Genomic DNA, 18,627 nt, shown 5'->3' with positions numbered 1-18,627 from the left:
CTGTAATCCATTGGCTGCCTGCCTAACGTATTCTTTGAGGTGCTCTGAGAGATCGCGGCGATATCGCCCGCTGGCCCGTTCTGTCACTTAAACAAAATTCCTCCGACTCTCGCCGAGCCTCAACTCTTACGTTCAAACCGATATCTTTTTTTTTTTACTATTACTTTTTTTTTCAGTATAACGTGACGCTACCCAGCACATCCTTCACAACTCATAAAGTAGAAGCAGGCACGCGAACAGAGCAAAATAGCGTAAACATGTAGAAATTAAACTCCCAGGCAAAAAAAAGAAGGCTTTGAAGAGGGCACATTTGCTGAAGTCGGCTACTTCGAGCTCTTGTCAGGCAGCTTGTTGAAAAGGTGTCCCCCCCCCCCCAATTATTCCTGCACACGCAGAGAGGGGGGCATATATGCCCTATTTTTTTAATGAACACGTTATTGAAAACGAATACCGGAATCGTGGTATCTAGTGTTACGGGTGTCCAATTCGGAGCCGAGCCTGGGCTCATGAATATGCAGATGGCGCTGGCCGGAGCCGCGCCTGCGCGCTGCGCGCCCGAGTGTTTCCCAAGTGTTTGAAACTGGTATTTGGTTTTCCACGTTGGATCAAGTGCAGGGGCAACACAGGTACTAATCGCCGTGGGTCTGTTTTTTTCGCCGAAAGGGGAGAAGACTGCACAGCAGAAGGAATTCCCACACTACAGTGCTTGATTTGTGTTGGGTTTTTTTTTCTTCATATTTGAACCTCTCCTCTGTTTGGGAGAGGAGGACTTTACAAACGTAAGTGACCCCATAGGCTGTTGCCTGACAGCCATTCAATCTGTTTCTGCGCTGCAGCGAAGGATATTTTGATCTTTCTGTCGTCCTCCTCATCCCCCCCACCAAAAAAACAAACAAAAAAACAAATGTAGGTTTTCCTGGATTTCGGCGGAGTCTGATTTTCTGGGAGGATAAAAATGCTGAGCCCTGCCAACGGCGACCCGATCCACGTTGCTAACTATGTGGAGGAGTATTTAGACTTGGTCGAATCGTTGCCTTTCGACTTGCAGCGAAATGTGTCGCTGATGAGGGAAATCGACGCTAAATACCAAGGTAAGCTTCTGATTTATTTTATTTTTTTTAGCGCAGTTTGTTCAGTAATTTCCTCCGACCCCGACTGAAGCAGCCTTCAATTGCGAACAGCGGTCTGAATCGTCAAAACCGCGGGGCGGAACAAAAGATTGCCAAGCTTTTAAAAATGCAGTTTTCTCGAAACAGCCAAATGCTACGCTGTTAAATAAAAGAGCGAAGAAACGTGAACTTTATGTGGGTGAATGCTCCCTGCGAAATCGTATTTTCAAGAGCTGGAACAACAAAGTGAAGATTAAGCACAACAGCATTTAGGAATGTACAGTGTTCGTGGTGGCTGTTGGTTGTATAAAATTGGTGTTTGTACTGCTGGGGTAGGGATTTTACTCCCCTTTTCCTTAAAAAAAAACATCCGATTGTCAGTTTTAACATCGATTTCGACCGTCACGTACGATTTTACAGTTGTTTACGTCAATTTATAGCAACTTGGGATTTTAAAGCAGTTATTTAAAACTGGTTTTACTTCCTATGTTTTCACGACTGTCATTATCATTAGAAGTTTAAAGAAAATCGACTCAAAGGAGGAAAGATGGGCTCATGAGCTTTTGAAAGCACGTATATGGGGTTATTTAAAGCCGCGTTTTTAAAATCGGTAGTAGAAGAGTAAGGTATTACTACAGTGATGCAAATCTTAGATGTAGATTCAGCGCGCCCAGTCTTGTGGAAGATTGTTTTTCATATGAAAACAAGCAAAACATAATGCTTCTGTCCCATATAGTTTAGAAAACTGTACGGTTTTTAAAAGACTTGTGTTCGCCGAAGAGATACCGTATTTATAGCCACAGTCTTATTGAGATTTTTTTTGTCTGAACCGGTTAAGATGGTCGGAAATTCATTTTTTATTGAAAGACCGAACGGTTTTGAAGGCAAGGGAACTGTTTTAATTAGTGTTTATACATTTCATATCCTCATTAAAAGGCGGTTTTTACAGCGGTTATGCTACATTTGTGGTCTAGACGTGCAACACACTCCCTTTTCTCCGTGACTGCGCTCACCGCGCTTGGCGACAGTGTCGTCTTTGGCCCTTTAATATACACCGGTACATTTGCATATTAGGCGTTGCTCGAGCTCTGGCTTCGTGATGATTGGAGGGAAAGCGTGACCCAGCCCCCCCTTCGCCTTGCGTCTGTCGTGATTGGTTGTAGTGTTTATTTGATAGTACGCGACCGCCCAGTGTTGCGGCGCATTAAATGGAGGAGGTCACTGGACAGTTCAGGTTTCAATTGGCTGAATTATTGCACTAGGAGGAGGTGCTTGACTGTTCCTCGATTGCCTATTGGTACAAGTTGACTGACGATCAAGTATCTCGCCCTGCCCTTTTCCCGAAAGAACAATGGGTTTCCTCAAGATTAGGGGAGGGTTCAGTCTCCTTTGCAAGCTGTTAACAGCGCTTAACCGCACTCCATACTTCCTTTCGTGTCTTTTTCTTTGATGAGGTTTTGCTGCAGATATGGTTACTCTTTATGGTTGTATTTTAATCACGTGTACCGCTTAACACCGTTGCAGAAAGGCTTTCCTTTCAGATAATTTATTTGTACGTTGTCCTTATAATCGTCACAGCCGAGTTGCTTGAGCAGTTTCTACACTTCAGATATTCTCAACACTTTAAGAAGCAAATGCGGTGTCTGCGACAGGTTTCTTTTGATACTATGCATGCAGGTAGTGGACTAATGTGAAGTCCATTTGTAGGGCATCTGACCGCCGTGCGCTGCCTGTCCGGCCCGGGGGCTCTGTGGCTTCCTGTATCCAGAATTCTGCAGGATTCGTCCAGGAGAAAGTCAGTCAACTCACACCTGGCTGGTGGAGGTGGAAAACGCCGTCTTAGGCGTCGCTGCCGAAATGTCTTGTAAATGCTAGGTCGTCAAAACGGGTGACCGAGAAGACCCCGACACGTGATTAACATCAAGGTCATGCCCATTTAACTGCTGGGCGACCACACGGGTTCTGTGGACAGAGGCAGTGTCATTCTGGAAGAGACACAACCTGCAGGGGTGAAGATAATCATTCAGTGCCATTAAACAGAGACTGGCGTACTGATCTCCAGGTTTAAACACTGCTGGGAGACTGTACTGAATATAATTTTGCCAACAGGTATTTCAGACTCAGGTGTTTCACTAATGCAGTGCAGTGTTGTAATAAGTAGCAAAATTTCTGTAACGGTAATGATAATAATAATTAATAATTGCTTACACTTATATAGCGCTTTTCTGGACACTCCACACGCTTTACAGGTAATGGATGATGCACGGCAGCCATAGTGTGCCAGAACGCTCGCCACACACCAGCTCTCAGTGGGGAGGAGAGCAGAGTAATGAAACCAGTTCATAGATGGGGATTATTTGGAGGCCATGATTGGTAACGGTCAATGGGAAATTTGGCTATCCCTACTCTTTTTGAGAAACGCCCTGGGATTTTTAATGACCACAGAGAGCCAGAGTAATATGGCTGCTGGCCATAATAGGGGAATAATTGCACCCCAAACCCTGTCAGGAAAATCTGTGCCGCAGTACAGAACCAGCAGAACCCAGTACTGTCGGGTCCAAGCACTCGGGGCTGTAGGGTTCTTCATGTTGGCGCCACACGCGCCTTCATCTGTTCATATCGGTGCCACTGGACTCTCACACCTGCAGTGCCGGGTGTGATGAGTGGTATCTGCTGTTGTAGCTCATTGTTGGTGCTAGTGCCTGGAGAACAGCAGTGGAGCAGCCTGTCATTTCGAACTGGAAGATGTCAGTTCAGCCCTCAGCATCACTTCCTTTAGACAGAAGGTCTGTAGTGTTTTCACAGGGATATGGGCTGAAGGAGGGTTTATAGTGGGTTTCTGGTTTACGCCACTTCCTTCCATAAAATGAAGGAATCTCTAATTAGAGATATAAGACACAGGTATGTTTATATATATATATGTGTATATACAGTTTATGTCTTTTTAATATTGTCCTTTATGCTAGGAATGTGTGCTTGATTTTACAGAAAACATTTGACAAGCTATATGGCAAGCAGCTACTCATTACATTGAAAGGAGTGTGAATTTGGGGTGCTTTGAGTGAATTTAAAAGCATTTTGTAAGTGTCTTTAATGTAAACATACAATACCAGTATAATATGCATCGGATGTTAACCATGCGTTAGATTAGATTAACCTTTACTGTGGCCTAAACCACCCATAACTCTTAACTCCTCTTCAGCAGGTTGTGAGCTCTATGTATAATACTCTATAAATGTGTGAACCGCTGTCATCCATTTCTGCAGTGTTTTTACATGGCCAGCCCTAAGTTGTGACTGACATCACATGACCTCAGGATGCCTGTCTGTCTGTGTTGCTTATGTCTGTTGTTTTCTGGGTGTTTCAGAGATCCTGAAGGAGCTGGATGAAATCTATGAGAAGCACAAGAAAGAGGGAGATCCGGTGCAGAAGAAGAGACTGTTGCACTGCATCCAGAGAGCACTGATCCGCAGCCAAGAGCTGGGGGACGAGAAGATCCAGATTGTCAGTCAGATGGTGGAGCTGGTGGAGAACAGGAGCAGGCAGGTGGAGGGTCACGTGGAGTTTCTGGAGGCCAGCCAGGAGCCCAGCGAGAGCCTGGTGGTCCCGGGCAAGACAGCCCAGGAGAAATTGAGAAGCGAGACAGTGGGTGCCAACGAGAAGTCCAGCAACAAGAGGTCCAGGAGGCAGAAGAACAACGAGAACCGAGAGAACGCCAGCAACAACCTGGATCACGGGGACGAGATCGGCACGGGGACCCCCAAGGAGAAGAAGGCCAAGGCGTCGAAGAAGAAGAAGCGGTCGAAAGCCAAAGCCGAGAGGGAGGCCTCTCCTGCCGACCTGCCCATCGACCCCAACGAGCCCACTTACTGCCTGTGCAACCAGGTGTCGTATGGAGAGATGATCGGCTGCGACAACGACGAGTGTCCCATCGAATGGTTTCACTTCTCCTGTGTGGGACTCAACCACAAGCCCAAGGGCAAGTGGTACTGCCCCAAGTGCAGGGGGGAGAACGAGAAAACCATGGACAAGGCTCTGGAGAAATCGAAGAAGGAAAGAGCTTACAACAGGTAGTTAGTTACCCACCAGGGTCCTGGGCAGAGACTAAGTCGAGACGCGCGTTTTCACGGTGAGGGTCGTTGTTCAGCGGGGCAGGGGCTGGAAGGGTTGGGGGATGGCGCTTTTGTTCGGAGGTTCCTAGTTGGTCAAGCCTTTCCCTGTACCCTCACAGGTGCTGGAGAAAAGGAATGGGAGGGGGCAAGTCTATGAGTTAATCAAAACAGCAGCAGTGTTAGTATCTCGAACGCCTCGGCAAAGAGTGAACGAAGAATCCTGCAACCTGGAGTTTGCCCATTTTGATTCCAGGGTGTGCCGCTCGCCCGCTCGGGAGTTCCCACCTCTGAAATGTCTAAAATGGCCCAAGGTTCGGTTGCAGAAGAGCAGACTAGGGGATTCCCAGCTTGCCTTGCTGCAGTGACTCCTTTCGGTGACAGACTGCCAGCAGGAGCAGTGGGATTCAATGATCGGCACTGAAGCTTAGCTATTTCTGCTCTGCTTCTGCAAGGGGAAGTGACCTGCATTTCATCAGCACCTTCCAGAGGACATTTCCTTTGGCCGAGTTTGGGTGTAAAAGGACAAGTGGGGTAACAATTTGGCGATCCAAAATACCAGTATAAAAGGAAGCAAATTCAAAAAGCAAGCAGTATTTGGCAACTTTTTCAAGATTGGGGGGGAAAAAAGGAGATGTGGATTCTAAAACAGGCTTGATTCCTAACATTGTCTTCCACATGCTACTGTTTGTATTAATTAATTAGATCTTCCCTCCTCTGAGTAGATGTTAAGCTGTGATTCACTGTATTTTCTTTTGTCACAGGAGTGCTTTCACTTTTTTAAGAAATATTTACAAAGCAATAATTCCACACCAACACCAATGTTTTTTCTTTTCTGTTCTAAAAAAGCATACCGAGGAGTTAAATTATTTTGGAATGCCAACACTGTTATGAAGTGGTTTCTGCAAATCTGTCTAACTTCAACTATTGCTGCATTTGTGGTCAGTATTTTTTTTTTTAATAAATTTGAGTTAACCCTCCTTTGCATTTTCCTTTCCCCGGTGTTGAACAACCAGTTCAGACTTTAGCCTTACCACACCAACAGCTAAGATTTACTCATGACAAGTAAACATAAGAATAGTGTCCTTCAGTCTCCTTACTGAACCAGAAGATTAAGCATCTTGATTGAAATGTTTCCAGACAGTTCAGCCAAAGGCAGAGCAGTCGGACCCTTTGCCTGTGCTGTCCTGTGTAGCACAGGAGAGGTTAGGAAGGAAGTTGAGTCCCTGAAGGTTTGCTCTTTTTTCAGCGCCATGTGGGTGAGTAGGGGAGCAGTAAATCAGTATTTCTGAGTGCGTTTGGGTGATTACCTCATTATTTTGTCGTAATCGAAAAGGAAATCCAAAGGGTACTTGTAGAAATGACCATTTTTTGTCCCTGACACAATTTAGCCAGGCAGATAAAGAAAATGAAATGAAGAATGCACTCCTTTATTTCTTTTTCCCCCGAATAAGCGCTGCTCATTTTCAGGGTCTTGAGCAAGACTGTAATTTCTCGTTTGTGACTAGTCTTGCTTAGGCAAGTGAACAAAAAATAAACATCTAGGAAGTGAAGATATGAATAACACCCCTTTAATATCATGAAAAGATCTCTTGTAGATTGCAAAGCTATAATCACTTAATTTTTAAAGCTGTAGCTTTAATGGGTTTTCTACAAAAAATGAAAGAAAATGTTGCAGCAATAATTTTATGTTGAAGGTTTTATTGTAGGATGTTTTTCCTTCTTTCCTTGCACACTATTACTTTTTTATTTTTAATGTGAATTACATGAGTATCGATACTTTTTTTTTTAAATTTAGGACTTAGGACTTCAAATATTTTCTGTAATATTGAAAAGAATATTGGTATAATTAAAAAAAAGTACATTTTTGCACTTCTGTGTTTTTAAAGTCCAGCTGGAAGCATTGTGTGTAATTTGAGTTACGAGCGCTTTAGTATTCAAAATGTACAGATGTGATACTATAATTAAAAATATCACTTTATGAAATATTGTCTCTGCTCCGTATTTTTCTCTGAGGGAGTTTCTCTGAAGTTCTGAAAATCCAGCCTTCAGGCTCTGTACCAGAGTCCACCAGACAGCAGTTGAAGCATACTGTAGGTAAAATTAGGCCACAGACTCTCCAAGTCTTTGGAAAATCATAGATTGTGATGCATCTTCAGGATAAATGAAAATCATGGTTGTTAGATCTATAGCAACTAAAAGCAAGCCCATATCTGGATCTTCTTGAAACTTCTTTCTAAAATTATAAATGGTCTTTTCCTTTCATAATGATTAGCATTCTTAAAACACCTTTAAATACTACTTTGTATAAACCACAAATCAGAGCCAGGCCACACAGGATGGACAATATTGTCCTGCAGGCTGTTTATTTCAGGGTGTTCCTGATCCCCCTTAAGTGCTAGCGAGGCGTAGGAGGACTGATTCACATTAATCCCCTGAACTACAGGGGATCTCGGAGCCAGGGTTGAAGCCAGGCCAGATCAGTCGCGTAGTGGAGTTTAGTGCCATATGTACATGTACAGTGGAGTTCTTATTCGTGCCGATCTCTCATAACATGCATAGCACGGACACACAACACCACACAATTGTAGACAGTACATTGCAAAATGGTACTAATAGTAACAACCAGAACAATAAATTCATTATAGAGAACGATAACTATGTGGAAGTGGGAAAAAAACATGGCAATTCAAGTCAAAAGTACATAGTGCAGAGGTGCGTTGAGTTCTGAGGCATTACACGGTTAGCTGTTAAGGATGTGCGCTGCAGTAGGGCAGAAGCTGTACTTAAGGCTAGTGGTCTGTGCTTTAATTGTAGGGTCCCGCTTGCCAGAGCACAGGGGGGAGAAGTTTGTGGCCGGGATGGTTGGGGTCTTGAATGATGGATTGGGCTTTATAACAACAGCAGATGCTGTGAATCTCACCTAAGAAAATGTGTCGCCTTTTAGTAATATTCTTTAATATGGTTGGACACGGAGGATGCAGCACCTTCCTGTGCTTTCCTGAAGGAAGTGGATTCTGTGATGAGTGGCCCTGCTTCACAGAGGTGCGCAGAGCTCACACAAAGTGCTTCGACTCGTTTGCTAATCCATCTACTCCTGATGTGCGCCGCGTGATTTACAAATGCTGCCGATTCGCTTGGAATTTCAGAGGAGTCAAGAATGTCACAGAAGTTTTCTGACTGCTTTTTCTTTTAAAAAGAAATCCTGTATCCCTGGTTAGGAGTTCTTACACTTTTGTGAGCAACTTTTTTCTTTCAAAAAGAACATTAAAATGTCCAAACGCCGAACACAGCTGTCTGATGCGCATCTTACTGCAATCAAATGCTCAGGCCATGAAGCACAATATCAACAAACTGACAAGATAGGGCTGTTTAGCAGGTGTCTGACAAATTCAATCTGACAGACAAACTATAAAATTAAAATTTTCCCTAAGAAATTCGAATCTAATGTTTTTAGAAACATTTTCAGTGACATTAGTGGTACGAGCATCCCTGGAGAATTTGAAAAACACAAAAACGAGTGCGAGAACCCTAGCCCTAGTGTCCCTATGTCTCCCTCTAGTGGTTTATACCTGCAGACACAGCTCCAAGAGACAGCTGCTGTGCAACACAGGATTACTGTAAAAAAAAATGTAGATCACTGTCAAAATTATTTGATAATGACACTTATTGAGAAGATATATTTCTGGAACCAATCTGTTCACAAGAAGTCACACAGCTTTGGGATTTGTTCAGAAAGATAAGAATGTCCTGTGTAATTCACCAAATGTGGATATAAGGTACAGGCTAGTAAAATGTAATGGATTTCGAAGTATTCTTCCTTCAGTAGAAAACCGCACTCTGTGATCTGGAAAGAAACAAATTTGAACAGGATCTTTATCCGTCTTATTTCTCTCTATACATTTCGCACCATTTAGTACTTTGATGGTGTTTATTACAAAATGTGGAGCATATGGTATGATAACTGATTTTGTAAATGGTTTTGCGATGTAGGAATCTGAAACATATGTACGACAGCTGACATATTGCTACAGTTGTAAAACCCAAAATATTTACATTCTCAATTTACTTGGTAATATGTTGTTAGGTCATTGAAAATTAAATCTACAGTTTTTCAAGATATGTGGGAACCCGGATCACATGAGTCATGAATAAAGAATCAGATCTCAGGTGAGACTTTGGATGTTTTCATTTTGGATCAGACCTGGAGTATTTTTATATTGGGGTTTAAAATCATAGAAATATGCCATTGGATTATCAAAAAACCCATTTGATATCACAATAATAAAAATACAAAAATATAATGGATCTTAAAATCCTATTCTGGCTTTTATGACTAACAGCTAATGACATCTGGGATTTTGTGGATAATCCTGTTTCTAAATAATCCCTTTTGTTGATGTCTCAAGATGCAAAGTAAGAGTTGAATGGGTGACCAACAGATGTGTTTGAGGTAAAGACTGGCATCAAACACAGAGACTGCCTGTCCCTATTGCTATTCAATTTAGTGTTAGAAAGACCCATAAGGAAAGTCACAGAAATGGAAACAGGAATTAGGTTAGGCAGAAAGATCAATATTTTAGCCTACGCAGATGATGTAGTCCTCATATGTCAAAGCGAACAAGAATTGAGAGACATGACAAGGGTTTTAGTGAAGGAGAGCAAAGGAGTGGGTCTAGAGATCAATGTTGATAAAACTAAATACCTCCCTGTAAGTAGCTGTGGAAATACAAATGGATCTGTGGAAGTAGAGGGAATGTCCTTCGGGAAAGTGGAAGATTTTAAGTATTTGAGAGGAGAAGTTCAAGAGGACAATAGTATAGAGGGAGAAATAGCGAAAATTCAGGCTGGAAATAGATCAAGATTTGCTATTGGGTAAACGATGAAGTCAAAACTGCTGTCATGACCAACAAAAATTCGGATTAACAGTACAAAACATTAATCCAGCTAGTGATACTGCATGGTTCAGAGTTTAGGACTCTCCCTAAAAAGATGGAGAGGAAACTCATGGGTTTTGAAAACAGTGTCTTAAGACAGATTTAAGAACCAGTGAAAGAAAATGGAGAAGAAGGAAAAACAGAGAATTAAAATAGCTTTATAAGGACCCTGATATTGTTACTACTGTCAAATGAAGAAGACTACGGTGGTATGGCCATGTAATGAGAACAGATCAAGACCTAATAAAAGAGGTAGTAGGACAGAATATTGTACGCGTGGGTGTACACTAAACTTACACTGCAATTTGACTTATCCTGGGAGACAGAAATAGTTACTATAAACCACAAAGACAGAACTAACAAAAATAAGAAACCTAAAAACATGAATCATTCTCCACACGTCAAATAAAAAAAAATAGAAAAATCATCATTCTTTTGAGAGTATCAACGAAAAACTTTATTTTGGTTGCTGTCTTTGTCAACTTTCAGTCAACGACAGCCATCAGTGATGTCGTCTTCGGAGTCAGGGTAATACACTTTCCAGAAATAGTCCTCCCAGCTACAGCAGGAGAAAATAAAATACTTTACTAGTTATTACTCTTGTGTTTTTAACAGTTATTCGTGAAGAATTTGATGCAACAACAACAACTACTGGTTTTATAGAATATTTCTCTTTGTGATTGATTTTTACACCAGAAAGCCATTATTCGTCTTGTTCAGTAATCGATAGAAATATTTCATACTGTATGCGATTGCCCGACACGTCGTAACAGATGAAATGTAAAAATGTTCTAGTATTGCAGCGGACGGCCCTACACCCTTGTTTCAGCAGGTGGACTGCAGCACAAAGCAGGACGGAGACAGGAGCCCTGGTTCCTGTACCAGGGGGTTTATTGTCCTTTAGTTTAATGCAGGAGTGCTGGTCGCCAGAGGAGAGAGAGAGAAAAGGGAACACGGAGACAGGGGGGCCGCAGTCTACCGTAACAAGACTTGTCGAAGGGAAAATGGGGGAACCTTCTCCTACAGGGCGATGCAGGAGGAAAAAGACGCAGTCAAGGTCAAGTTTGAGAGGAAGCGGGACGGTACAGCACGTTTCAAGTGTCTTTTTCAACAGAGGTTAGCGCTGTACAACGCTATATATATATATCCTTGGTAGGTTAGTCCTTTTCCGGTGTACGTGAAAGAAGCGCTATTATGCTGTAACCGGGGTAACGCCGTAAAAAGCTTAGTTCACTTATTAATTTTACGTAAAGATCGGTGGGATAAGAGATTACAAAAAGACGTCTTCTTGTTTCCTGTCATTTAAACCCTTGCCTCAAGCGCAAATGGTAACCGTGGCTCAGCTGTAATTTTAAAGCCTGCCTTTTCAGGGGTTGATTGTGGCTCAGTAGGCCTACAGTTTGAGGTTTAGAATAGAGTTGGTGCTCATACACGGCTGAATATTGTAGTGTTTCATTTTCGGCCACGCCTGGGGTTGGTGGCTGTGCCCTTTTTCGAGCTCTCAAAAAGCGCTTCTGGAAATCACATTTGTAAGTAACCATGTATTTTTACTGTACATATCAGCTCCATTCCACATGTTCAAAACCGTCACCGCTAATTTGATGGTTTTTAAATATTAAGAAGTTAATTTAAGGGGTTGAATGATTAGAGGTTATGTGACCATGACCCATTTTAGTGTTTTAAAATCTGTTCTCCTGTGGCGTTTTAGTCTTCCAGTAAAAAAGTACACGTGAACGGCATTTTTGTTTTGTTACCTATTGTCATTTTAATTAGTATATAACTGTAAAAAAAAAAATCCAACCAGTGTATTTAAACGTTTCGAACCTTTATCTTCATGGAGATAGATAATTTCTCATCATGCAAGTGTCTGAACTTCCGTGCTTGAAACGCCTGTGCTGCGATCTAGTGCCTGTGCCTTAATTATTCTCATTACTCGTGGATACATTCCCCGTAATCAACACGCTATAAATGTACTGACATGCAGTTTTTAGTAAATCCGACTTGCAGAAGGCACTGCAGGTATCATTGAACACGGTTAGCTTTCACGGTGTGAAAGTAAATCAGTATGCAAGTCAGCTGTTACAAAAACATACCTAGTATATGGTAATACTGTTGCCAGTAGGTTAATAAAAATAAATTTTGCAGAGCTCCCCGTTTTAAAAACGGTTGCTTGTCCCTTTAAAGTATTATGGTCGTTATTCCGTTATTCCTCTGCATTTGATTATGATTATCGATTATCGATTATCGAAGATGTTAATTGCCGCTTAGAATAGACCTACATGTGAAGAACATTCAAAGAGTCCTAGAATTAACATTTTATAATGAAACAACAGAATATTGGGAATAATGTTTATTATATTCAAACAATGAAAACGGATACAGAAGTCATACAAAAAGGAATGCAAGGACACCACCCATTCTATAAAAGCGAGCATAACCAAACATCACAACATAGAACCATTTTAAGTGCGGGAACATAAATGTATCTCATTTAATGCTTAAAAAAAAACATATGCATAAATGGAAGCAGTATCTCAATTAATCTAGAAATGCTTGTATTGCAAGTGATAACTGCAGCTATTTGAGTCAGTGTTGGCACAAAAAAAAACGTATTCAGTCCAAACTTTCGATTCACCTTTTTCAAACTTATAAACCACAGCATCCAGAGTCATCGCGTTCACACTTGTGAATAGTTAAATCAAAACCAATTTAAATCAAAGCATTTAAATCACACATTTCAATGACCACATTGCGTTGATAAACCAAATAAAGCTTCTCATTTTACGTTAATGTCCCTTTTATGCTGGATTTCAGCGATTCGAATTCCCTTATCTTCAAAACAGAACTACTCTATAAAATAAATGAGATCTTAAAAAAAAAAAGAGCCCGCCGAAACTTCCCTTTTGTAACTAGGGAGGTTGGCTTGTGTTTGTTTTTACTCTTTACGCGTCAGCCATGGAAGTCAGTTGAAGCACTGCCCTAGTAAAGGAACGACGACATCTTAACCGCAAGGTCAAGAAGGGATGACAAACTAGTCATGGAGGTGACTGACTGGCTGCTTTTTAAGAGCCGTGATAAAGGTGCAGCGTGCTGAAGACTGCGTGATCATACCGCTGCTCCACTTTCATCGATCGGCTGTGCTCCACCTGGCTGCTGGCTTCAGGTATGTTCTCCGCAGTGTCTCCAAACCCGTGGTAATGTCCGTATTGTAGACTGTCGCCAAGATCCCCTGGCTCCGGATTAGACGCTGCCCAAGAAGGCCTATGAGCCACACAGCTGCTGGGGCTTCCGCCCAGATGCAGAGATCCGCACATATCGGAGGGCTTCGAGCGGATTTCGGCATCGGAGCCGGGGTGGGAGAGGAGGACGGGCGATCCGTTCCCAGTGGAACCGGTCAGCGCCGGCCCCCACTCGGGGGGAGAGCCATTCACCGCGCCTGGAACTGGCTTGGCATTCCCTCCGTTAGCTTGGGGTGGGTGGTAGAGCCCCTTCGCAGCGAATCCATTGCCCATCAGATCTCCCCCTGGCACGCCACCGTTCCTCAGGCCTGTGGGCACAGGAACACCGGCCGTTCAAGAACAGAAACGGATCAATCGCATTCAGCTTAAAACACGAGGGGCACGTGGCTGCATATCGCAAAACCTCAGGAGTGTGAATTTAATGGATTTACTCCAGTGGCAAGCCTGAAGGACCACTTGGGAGATGATTAAATGGCAGTGGGCTAAGATACAAACATTTCCACCATGGCGTCGGGAGTCCAACACGGCAAGGTTACTTCAGAGGCCTACAGTCTGGATTTTAGTTCTGGTTTGCACAGTTTCACAGTATCCAATTTAAAAATGATCTTTTTCTTTTGTTGCTCATTTTGAGAGCTGTCAAATAAGCGTCCAAGACTACTCAGCATCTTTCAGTTTCACTGCTTTAGTTTTTTTGTATCCTGTCATGCCCATTTGTTGTCCAAATTCTAAGAGTTAGTTTTCTCAACATCCATCTCAGTTGCACCAGGATTTCTATATTAAAGTTGCATTCATGAAAATGTGCCTTCATTCACTTTACAGTCAAGGAGTTCCTGCACTGTTGTTTTACTTTTCTTGAGGAAACCTATAGGCAAAATCAATAAAATGGCTAACCGATCCAGATTTCTTGTTAATAAAATTGAACACTGTTGCATCTTCAGCACAGTGGGTAAAAAAATCAATTTGGAACTATTCTGTGACAGCCCTCTAAGGAATAATGGGTTCTTTGGGATGTTACTACATAAAACAGTTTTCACTTTACAAGAGACTCATCCAATTCCTTTCTGGGAAGACTTTCTAAGAAGAGTTTTCTCAACTGCTGATCCACATCAAACCTATGCTATATTCCGTTTTCATCAGCAGTCCAGGGAAAGTGTAAAATACACGTTTGACATCTATAGTTATTTATAACATTTATAAGGAAGAAAAGGCATGATATTTTGGGTGTCATATTTACAGCTATCAACAATGTCAGAGGACATAGCGTAAAATTTTCATAAGAGATCTCCATATTGTTGAAATGGATAACATGTCTAAAATATGCTGAGAAGGGTTTTAGGCATTTTAGAATGAATCTAATGACATTTGATTAAGGATATATCAAATTTCTAGTGCCCATACTAGCTAAAACTTACATTAAAGATACATTTAATGTGTCAAGGGCCAGAACCTTGAAATCATGTGAAAGTTTTCATAAATTTAATAGTTTTAATTTGTTTTAAAGCAGTGCTAAATGTAGTTTTAGAATTTATTAAATCTATTACTTGAAATCACTTCACATATATGAATAGAATACTTAAAATATCAAAAAAGGTTGTAGTACTTACAAGCAAATGCTAGTCCACAATCCACAAAAGATTGATATAAAGGTGTAGATGCAATACCTCACAACACACACTAGAGGGCGCAATTCAACAATGAATGTTCTAATGCATAAAGTATGAAGTAAAATGTGAAGCTACTTTCTGTAGTTTATTTGGTTTGGATTTTGAGGATTAAGACCACATACCTATTTAGTACTAATACCAGTCAAATACATTATTGGCTGTTCTCCCCTTCTACATATCTTCTTGTGAATTCATCTTTGTATTTCAAAGTGGTTATGTTTAAAAAGCATCTTTAGACATCTGGACCTCTAACTAGGGGTGGAGAGGAGAGGGGTAATCAAAGTAAATTATCCTCTTATTACAGAAACTGATTGAAAAAGGGTTTTTGACATAAAAAGTCCAACTCCAAACACATGCAGTTAATTTTACAGTGGTTTATGTTCTTTTCAATTTGTATTGAATAAATCCTTTAAATGCTAAATATTGTTTCATCCACCCACATGTAAGTACTGCAGTAAGTACAGCACTAAATTACAACTTTATTACTATTACCATTTCATATTACTAGTAATCTGTCATTAAATGTCATTACATAGCTTGACTTTTTCATCCACAATTCCCTAGCAGATCCCCTCTATTTAAATATTGGGAAAGACAGCTCTTCATTGGGGAGGTACAGTGAAAAATGTAATCTTCAACAATAGAAAAATTAAATATTAGAGCAACTACTTAAAGAAATCAGATGTTCACTTTACCCACTTGGTAGAGCAAATGGTGAAATAATCCATCCATTTCCTAATCGCTTTATCCAATACAGGGAGCCAGAGCCTATCATGGCAAGCAATGTGCACAAGGCAGGGTACGCCCTGGATGGGACACCAGTCCATCACAGGACAGGGGCAGACACACTCACACCAGGGCCAATTTTCCCAGAAGCCAGCTGACCTACCAGTATGTCTTTGGACTGTGGGAGGAAACCAGAGCATCCGGCAGAAACCCACGCAAAGGCGGGGAGAACATACAAACTCGATGCAGATAAGAGTCCCAGGTCCAGAATTGAACCCAGGGCCCCAGCACTGCAATGCTAACCTCTGCAACCAGAAGTGATGAAGAACCTGAAGCACTGGACGGAGCATAGAAGCCTGCTTCATTGCAAGAGGCACCCAGAATACTGGTGATTGTGCTGTTTTGAGTGCCATGTTATCGGTCAACATATCCTTGTGTTAGCTACATAACTAGTCTCCGTGATCTGCCAAAACTGCCTCCCCCCCAAAAAAAAGAATTTGTACAAAAAAAAACAGGATTAAATGTTCCTATTACCACAAGGAAAAGGAAATCCAGTCTGTGTTGGGGGGTCTTCAGTTTCAGAAAGATAAATCCTAAAGCAGCTCATACTTACATACACCTTTAGAAAAACAAAAACATCCTGCATATCAAAGGACAGTGCAGCAAATCAGCCCACATACAGCAGTGTAGAAACACTTGTAAGTAAGCATATACACTTGCAGCCACCCAATTTGGTTCTCAATGTGTTTTACATTTAATAGGTCTTTACAAGTACAAAGCGTTTTAATTGGAAGCCCACATGCTGTACATTGGAACTAATGCAGTTAAGTGATAAATATGTTATAGGTGAAATATCATTACTAGTTACCAAAATCAGAACACCCAGTATTTAAAGCTGCAAGCTATAATTTCATGCATGCAAAACTGGAAAGTATTCAGTAACAAATCATTGATTTATTGTGCACATTATCAGAGACAAAGTTATTGTTACTTACATGCAATAAAAAGTTTCTCTGCTTCCAAAACAGATGTTGTAGATTGCTTTATCATAGACATGTAACTAAATTTCATGTCATGTCTTTATTAGCACTTTAAAATACACAGTATGTACATTAATATATTGACTACAGAAACTATTATGTAAGAGAACTTAAAATTAATTTTCCCTTCTTTACACAACACTAGTAATGTGCAACCTAGTTGCAAGAAACATTTTTCCCTCTAAAATGAATTATTCAGAAATGACTCTGAAGCCTGATCGTCAACAAAGTTTATCTGCAGTAAACTGCTTGATCTAACAGAGCAATGAAATCAGAATCACTAGTACCAGTTTACAATGCTATAAAGACTTTGATTAACTAAACTGCATGTTAAAAGAGAAGATTACTTTTTTTCCATTCATTAACATGCATGCTTTGACTACCCTGGAATAGAAAATACTTTATAGGAATATGATTTAGGTATTCAAAGTCATTAAAGGAGTTCACAAAGTGAACCTAAACAACTAGTTCAGCTTCAGCAATGAATCTAGAGAAAGAGGACACAAATGGAAGTACAAGTGAATTTAGGACAGAATGTAGGAACCATCTCTTGCATTAGCAAGTCTGTAGAACAAACTACCTCACCACAGAAAATCAAAGTGAATGGAATTTTTCAGAAGATAGTTTGAGAAGAAAAGAGTCTTTGGATCACTCAGTTAGTGGCAACCAAATAAGCTGTTTTGAAAGATGTACCAACTGGCCTGTTTCACCTTTACAGCTCTCCGGAAAAATGCTGCACTGCACAAATGCATGTCCTATGGAAGCTTTAGGCCTTAATATTGGGAGGGATCATTTTTACCCAGTTACTTTACTGGAAAAACACTTAATTTTGGTAATTGTAAAGAAGCATTCAAGTGCTGAAAGCAGTATGTACTGTAGAGACAAGTTATTATATTCTTAAAATGAGAAATAAATGTTATATACATAAAATAAGTGTAGCTAATTTAAGAAAAATGTCTATTCAACAGTAACTCTTTTGAAGATATTTCCATGTTTGTTATTTGACATACCAAACAAAAAAGATGTAATCAAAAGATCAATGAAGCACAACAGAGGAACACTTTGCCAATTTTACATACAATAACAGCATATTTCAAATATTTAATGAAGCAATATATCTAAATATGCGTTTGTTTTAATCAGACTGGCAAACATGCCAATTACTGAAACGTCTGTAATTATAAAATGAAATGGATTTACTACTTTTATGTAATTCAAGGACTTTTTGAAGTGAGGATACTTCATTGCCTTCAAAGACACCAACACATGAAATGATAGCTGATGCCAGTATATTGCCCAGTAGGCTCAATGTATGGAGATCATGAGAAAATCAATAATAGTGTTTTAACTGGTAGTTCTAATTCATTGGGAGAAGACAGCAGTGGTTTGAAAAGATTAAAAATGACTTCTGAAATGATTAGTAAATAAAATATCACTGACATGTAGCTACCAGCGAATATTAAAATGTAATTTTTTTTTACAGAGCAGCAACAGCTATGTGATCTACCATGTTAAAAGTTTAAGGAACAGTTCAGAAATGGATCTAAGTACAAACTTAGCTTTAGTTTAAACAGTCCAATTAAAAGCCTATCTTAAATCATTCAAGTTATTATAACCAATGAGAAAAGTAAGAAAAATTGAATGCAATTTGTCAAATAGTGTCCTACTAAGAATGATAAAACACTTATTATGCTCCAGAAGCAGGCTGAGCACCTTTGCTGAGGTGTACAAGCTGCTGGCAGACCATGGCTGATCTTCCACCGAGCGCTAGTGAAGTGCACACACTCTTGAGAGCTTCGAGTC

General features: G+C 40.7%; 2 protein-coding genes across 2 annotated transcripts in view; one reads left to right on the top strand and one right to left on the bottom strand.

Annotated features, from left to right (window-relative positions):
- Positions 1-536: 536 nt before the first annotated feature.
- Positions 537-7,204, top strand: ing1 (inhibitor of growth family, member 1). The gene is made up of 2 exons (XM_088912944.1): positions 537-1,091; positions 4,477-7,204. Exons 1-2 carry the CDS (start codon positions 956-958, stop codon positions 5,181-5,183), a joined length of 843 nt encoding a protein of 280 aa, XP_088769070.1. The 5' UTR covers positions 537-955; the 3' UTR covers positions 5,184-7,204.
- A 5,288-nt stretch (positions 7,205-12,492) lies between these two features.
- LOC148835776 (ankyrin repeat domain-containing protein 10-like) overlaps positions 12,493-18,627 on the bottom strand; it is a 48,995-nt gene continuing 42,860 nt past the window's right edge. Inside the window, exon 6 of the mRNA XM_088912616.1 lies at positions 12,493-13,702. Coding sequence (XP_088768742.1) covers positions 13,218-13,702 — 485 coding nt within the window. The 3' untranslated portion in view covers positions 12,493-13,217. The remainder of the gene's footprint in view (positions 13,703-18,627) is intronic.

Source organism: Atractosteus spatula, chromosome 4 (assembly GCF_055471065.1).
Source record: "Atractosteus spatula isolate fAtrSpa1 chromosome 4, fAtrSpa1.hap1, whole genome shotgun sequence".
Taxonomy (NCBI): Eukaryota; Metazoa; Chordata; class Actinopteri; order Semionotiformes; family Lepisosteidae; genus Atractosteus; species Atractosteus spatula.
The sequence above is the reverse complement of the archived record's forward strand: the minus strand, read 5'-3'. Positions and strand labels throughout refer to the sequence as shown.

Excerpts from the sequence above, each read along its gene's own strand:
- ing1 (XM_088912944.1), top strand. The coding sequence starts at position 956 with ATGCTGAGCCCTGCCAACGGCGACCCGATCCACGTTGCTAACTATGTG. Across the intron at positions 1,092-4,476 it reads AATCGACGCTAAATACCAAG|AGATCCTGAAGGAGCTGGAT; the intron begins GTAAGCTTCTGA and ends TGGGTGTTTCAG.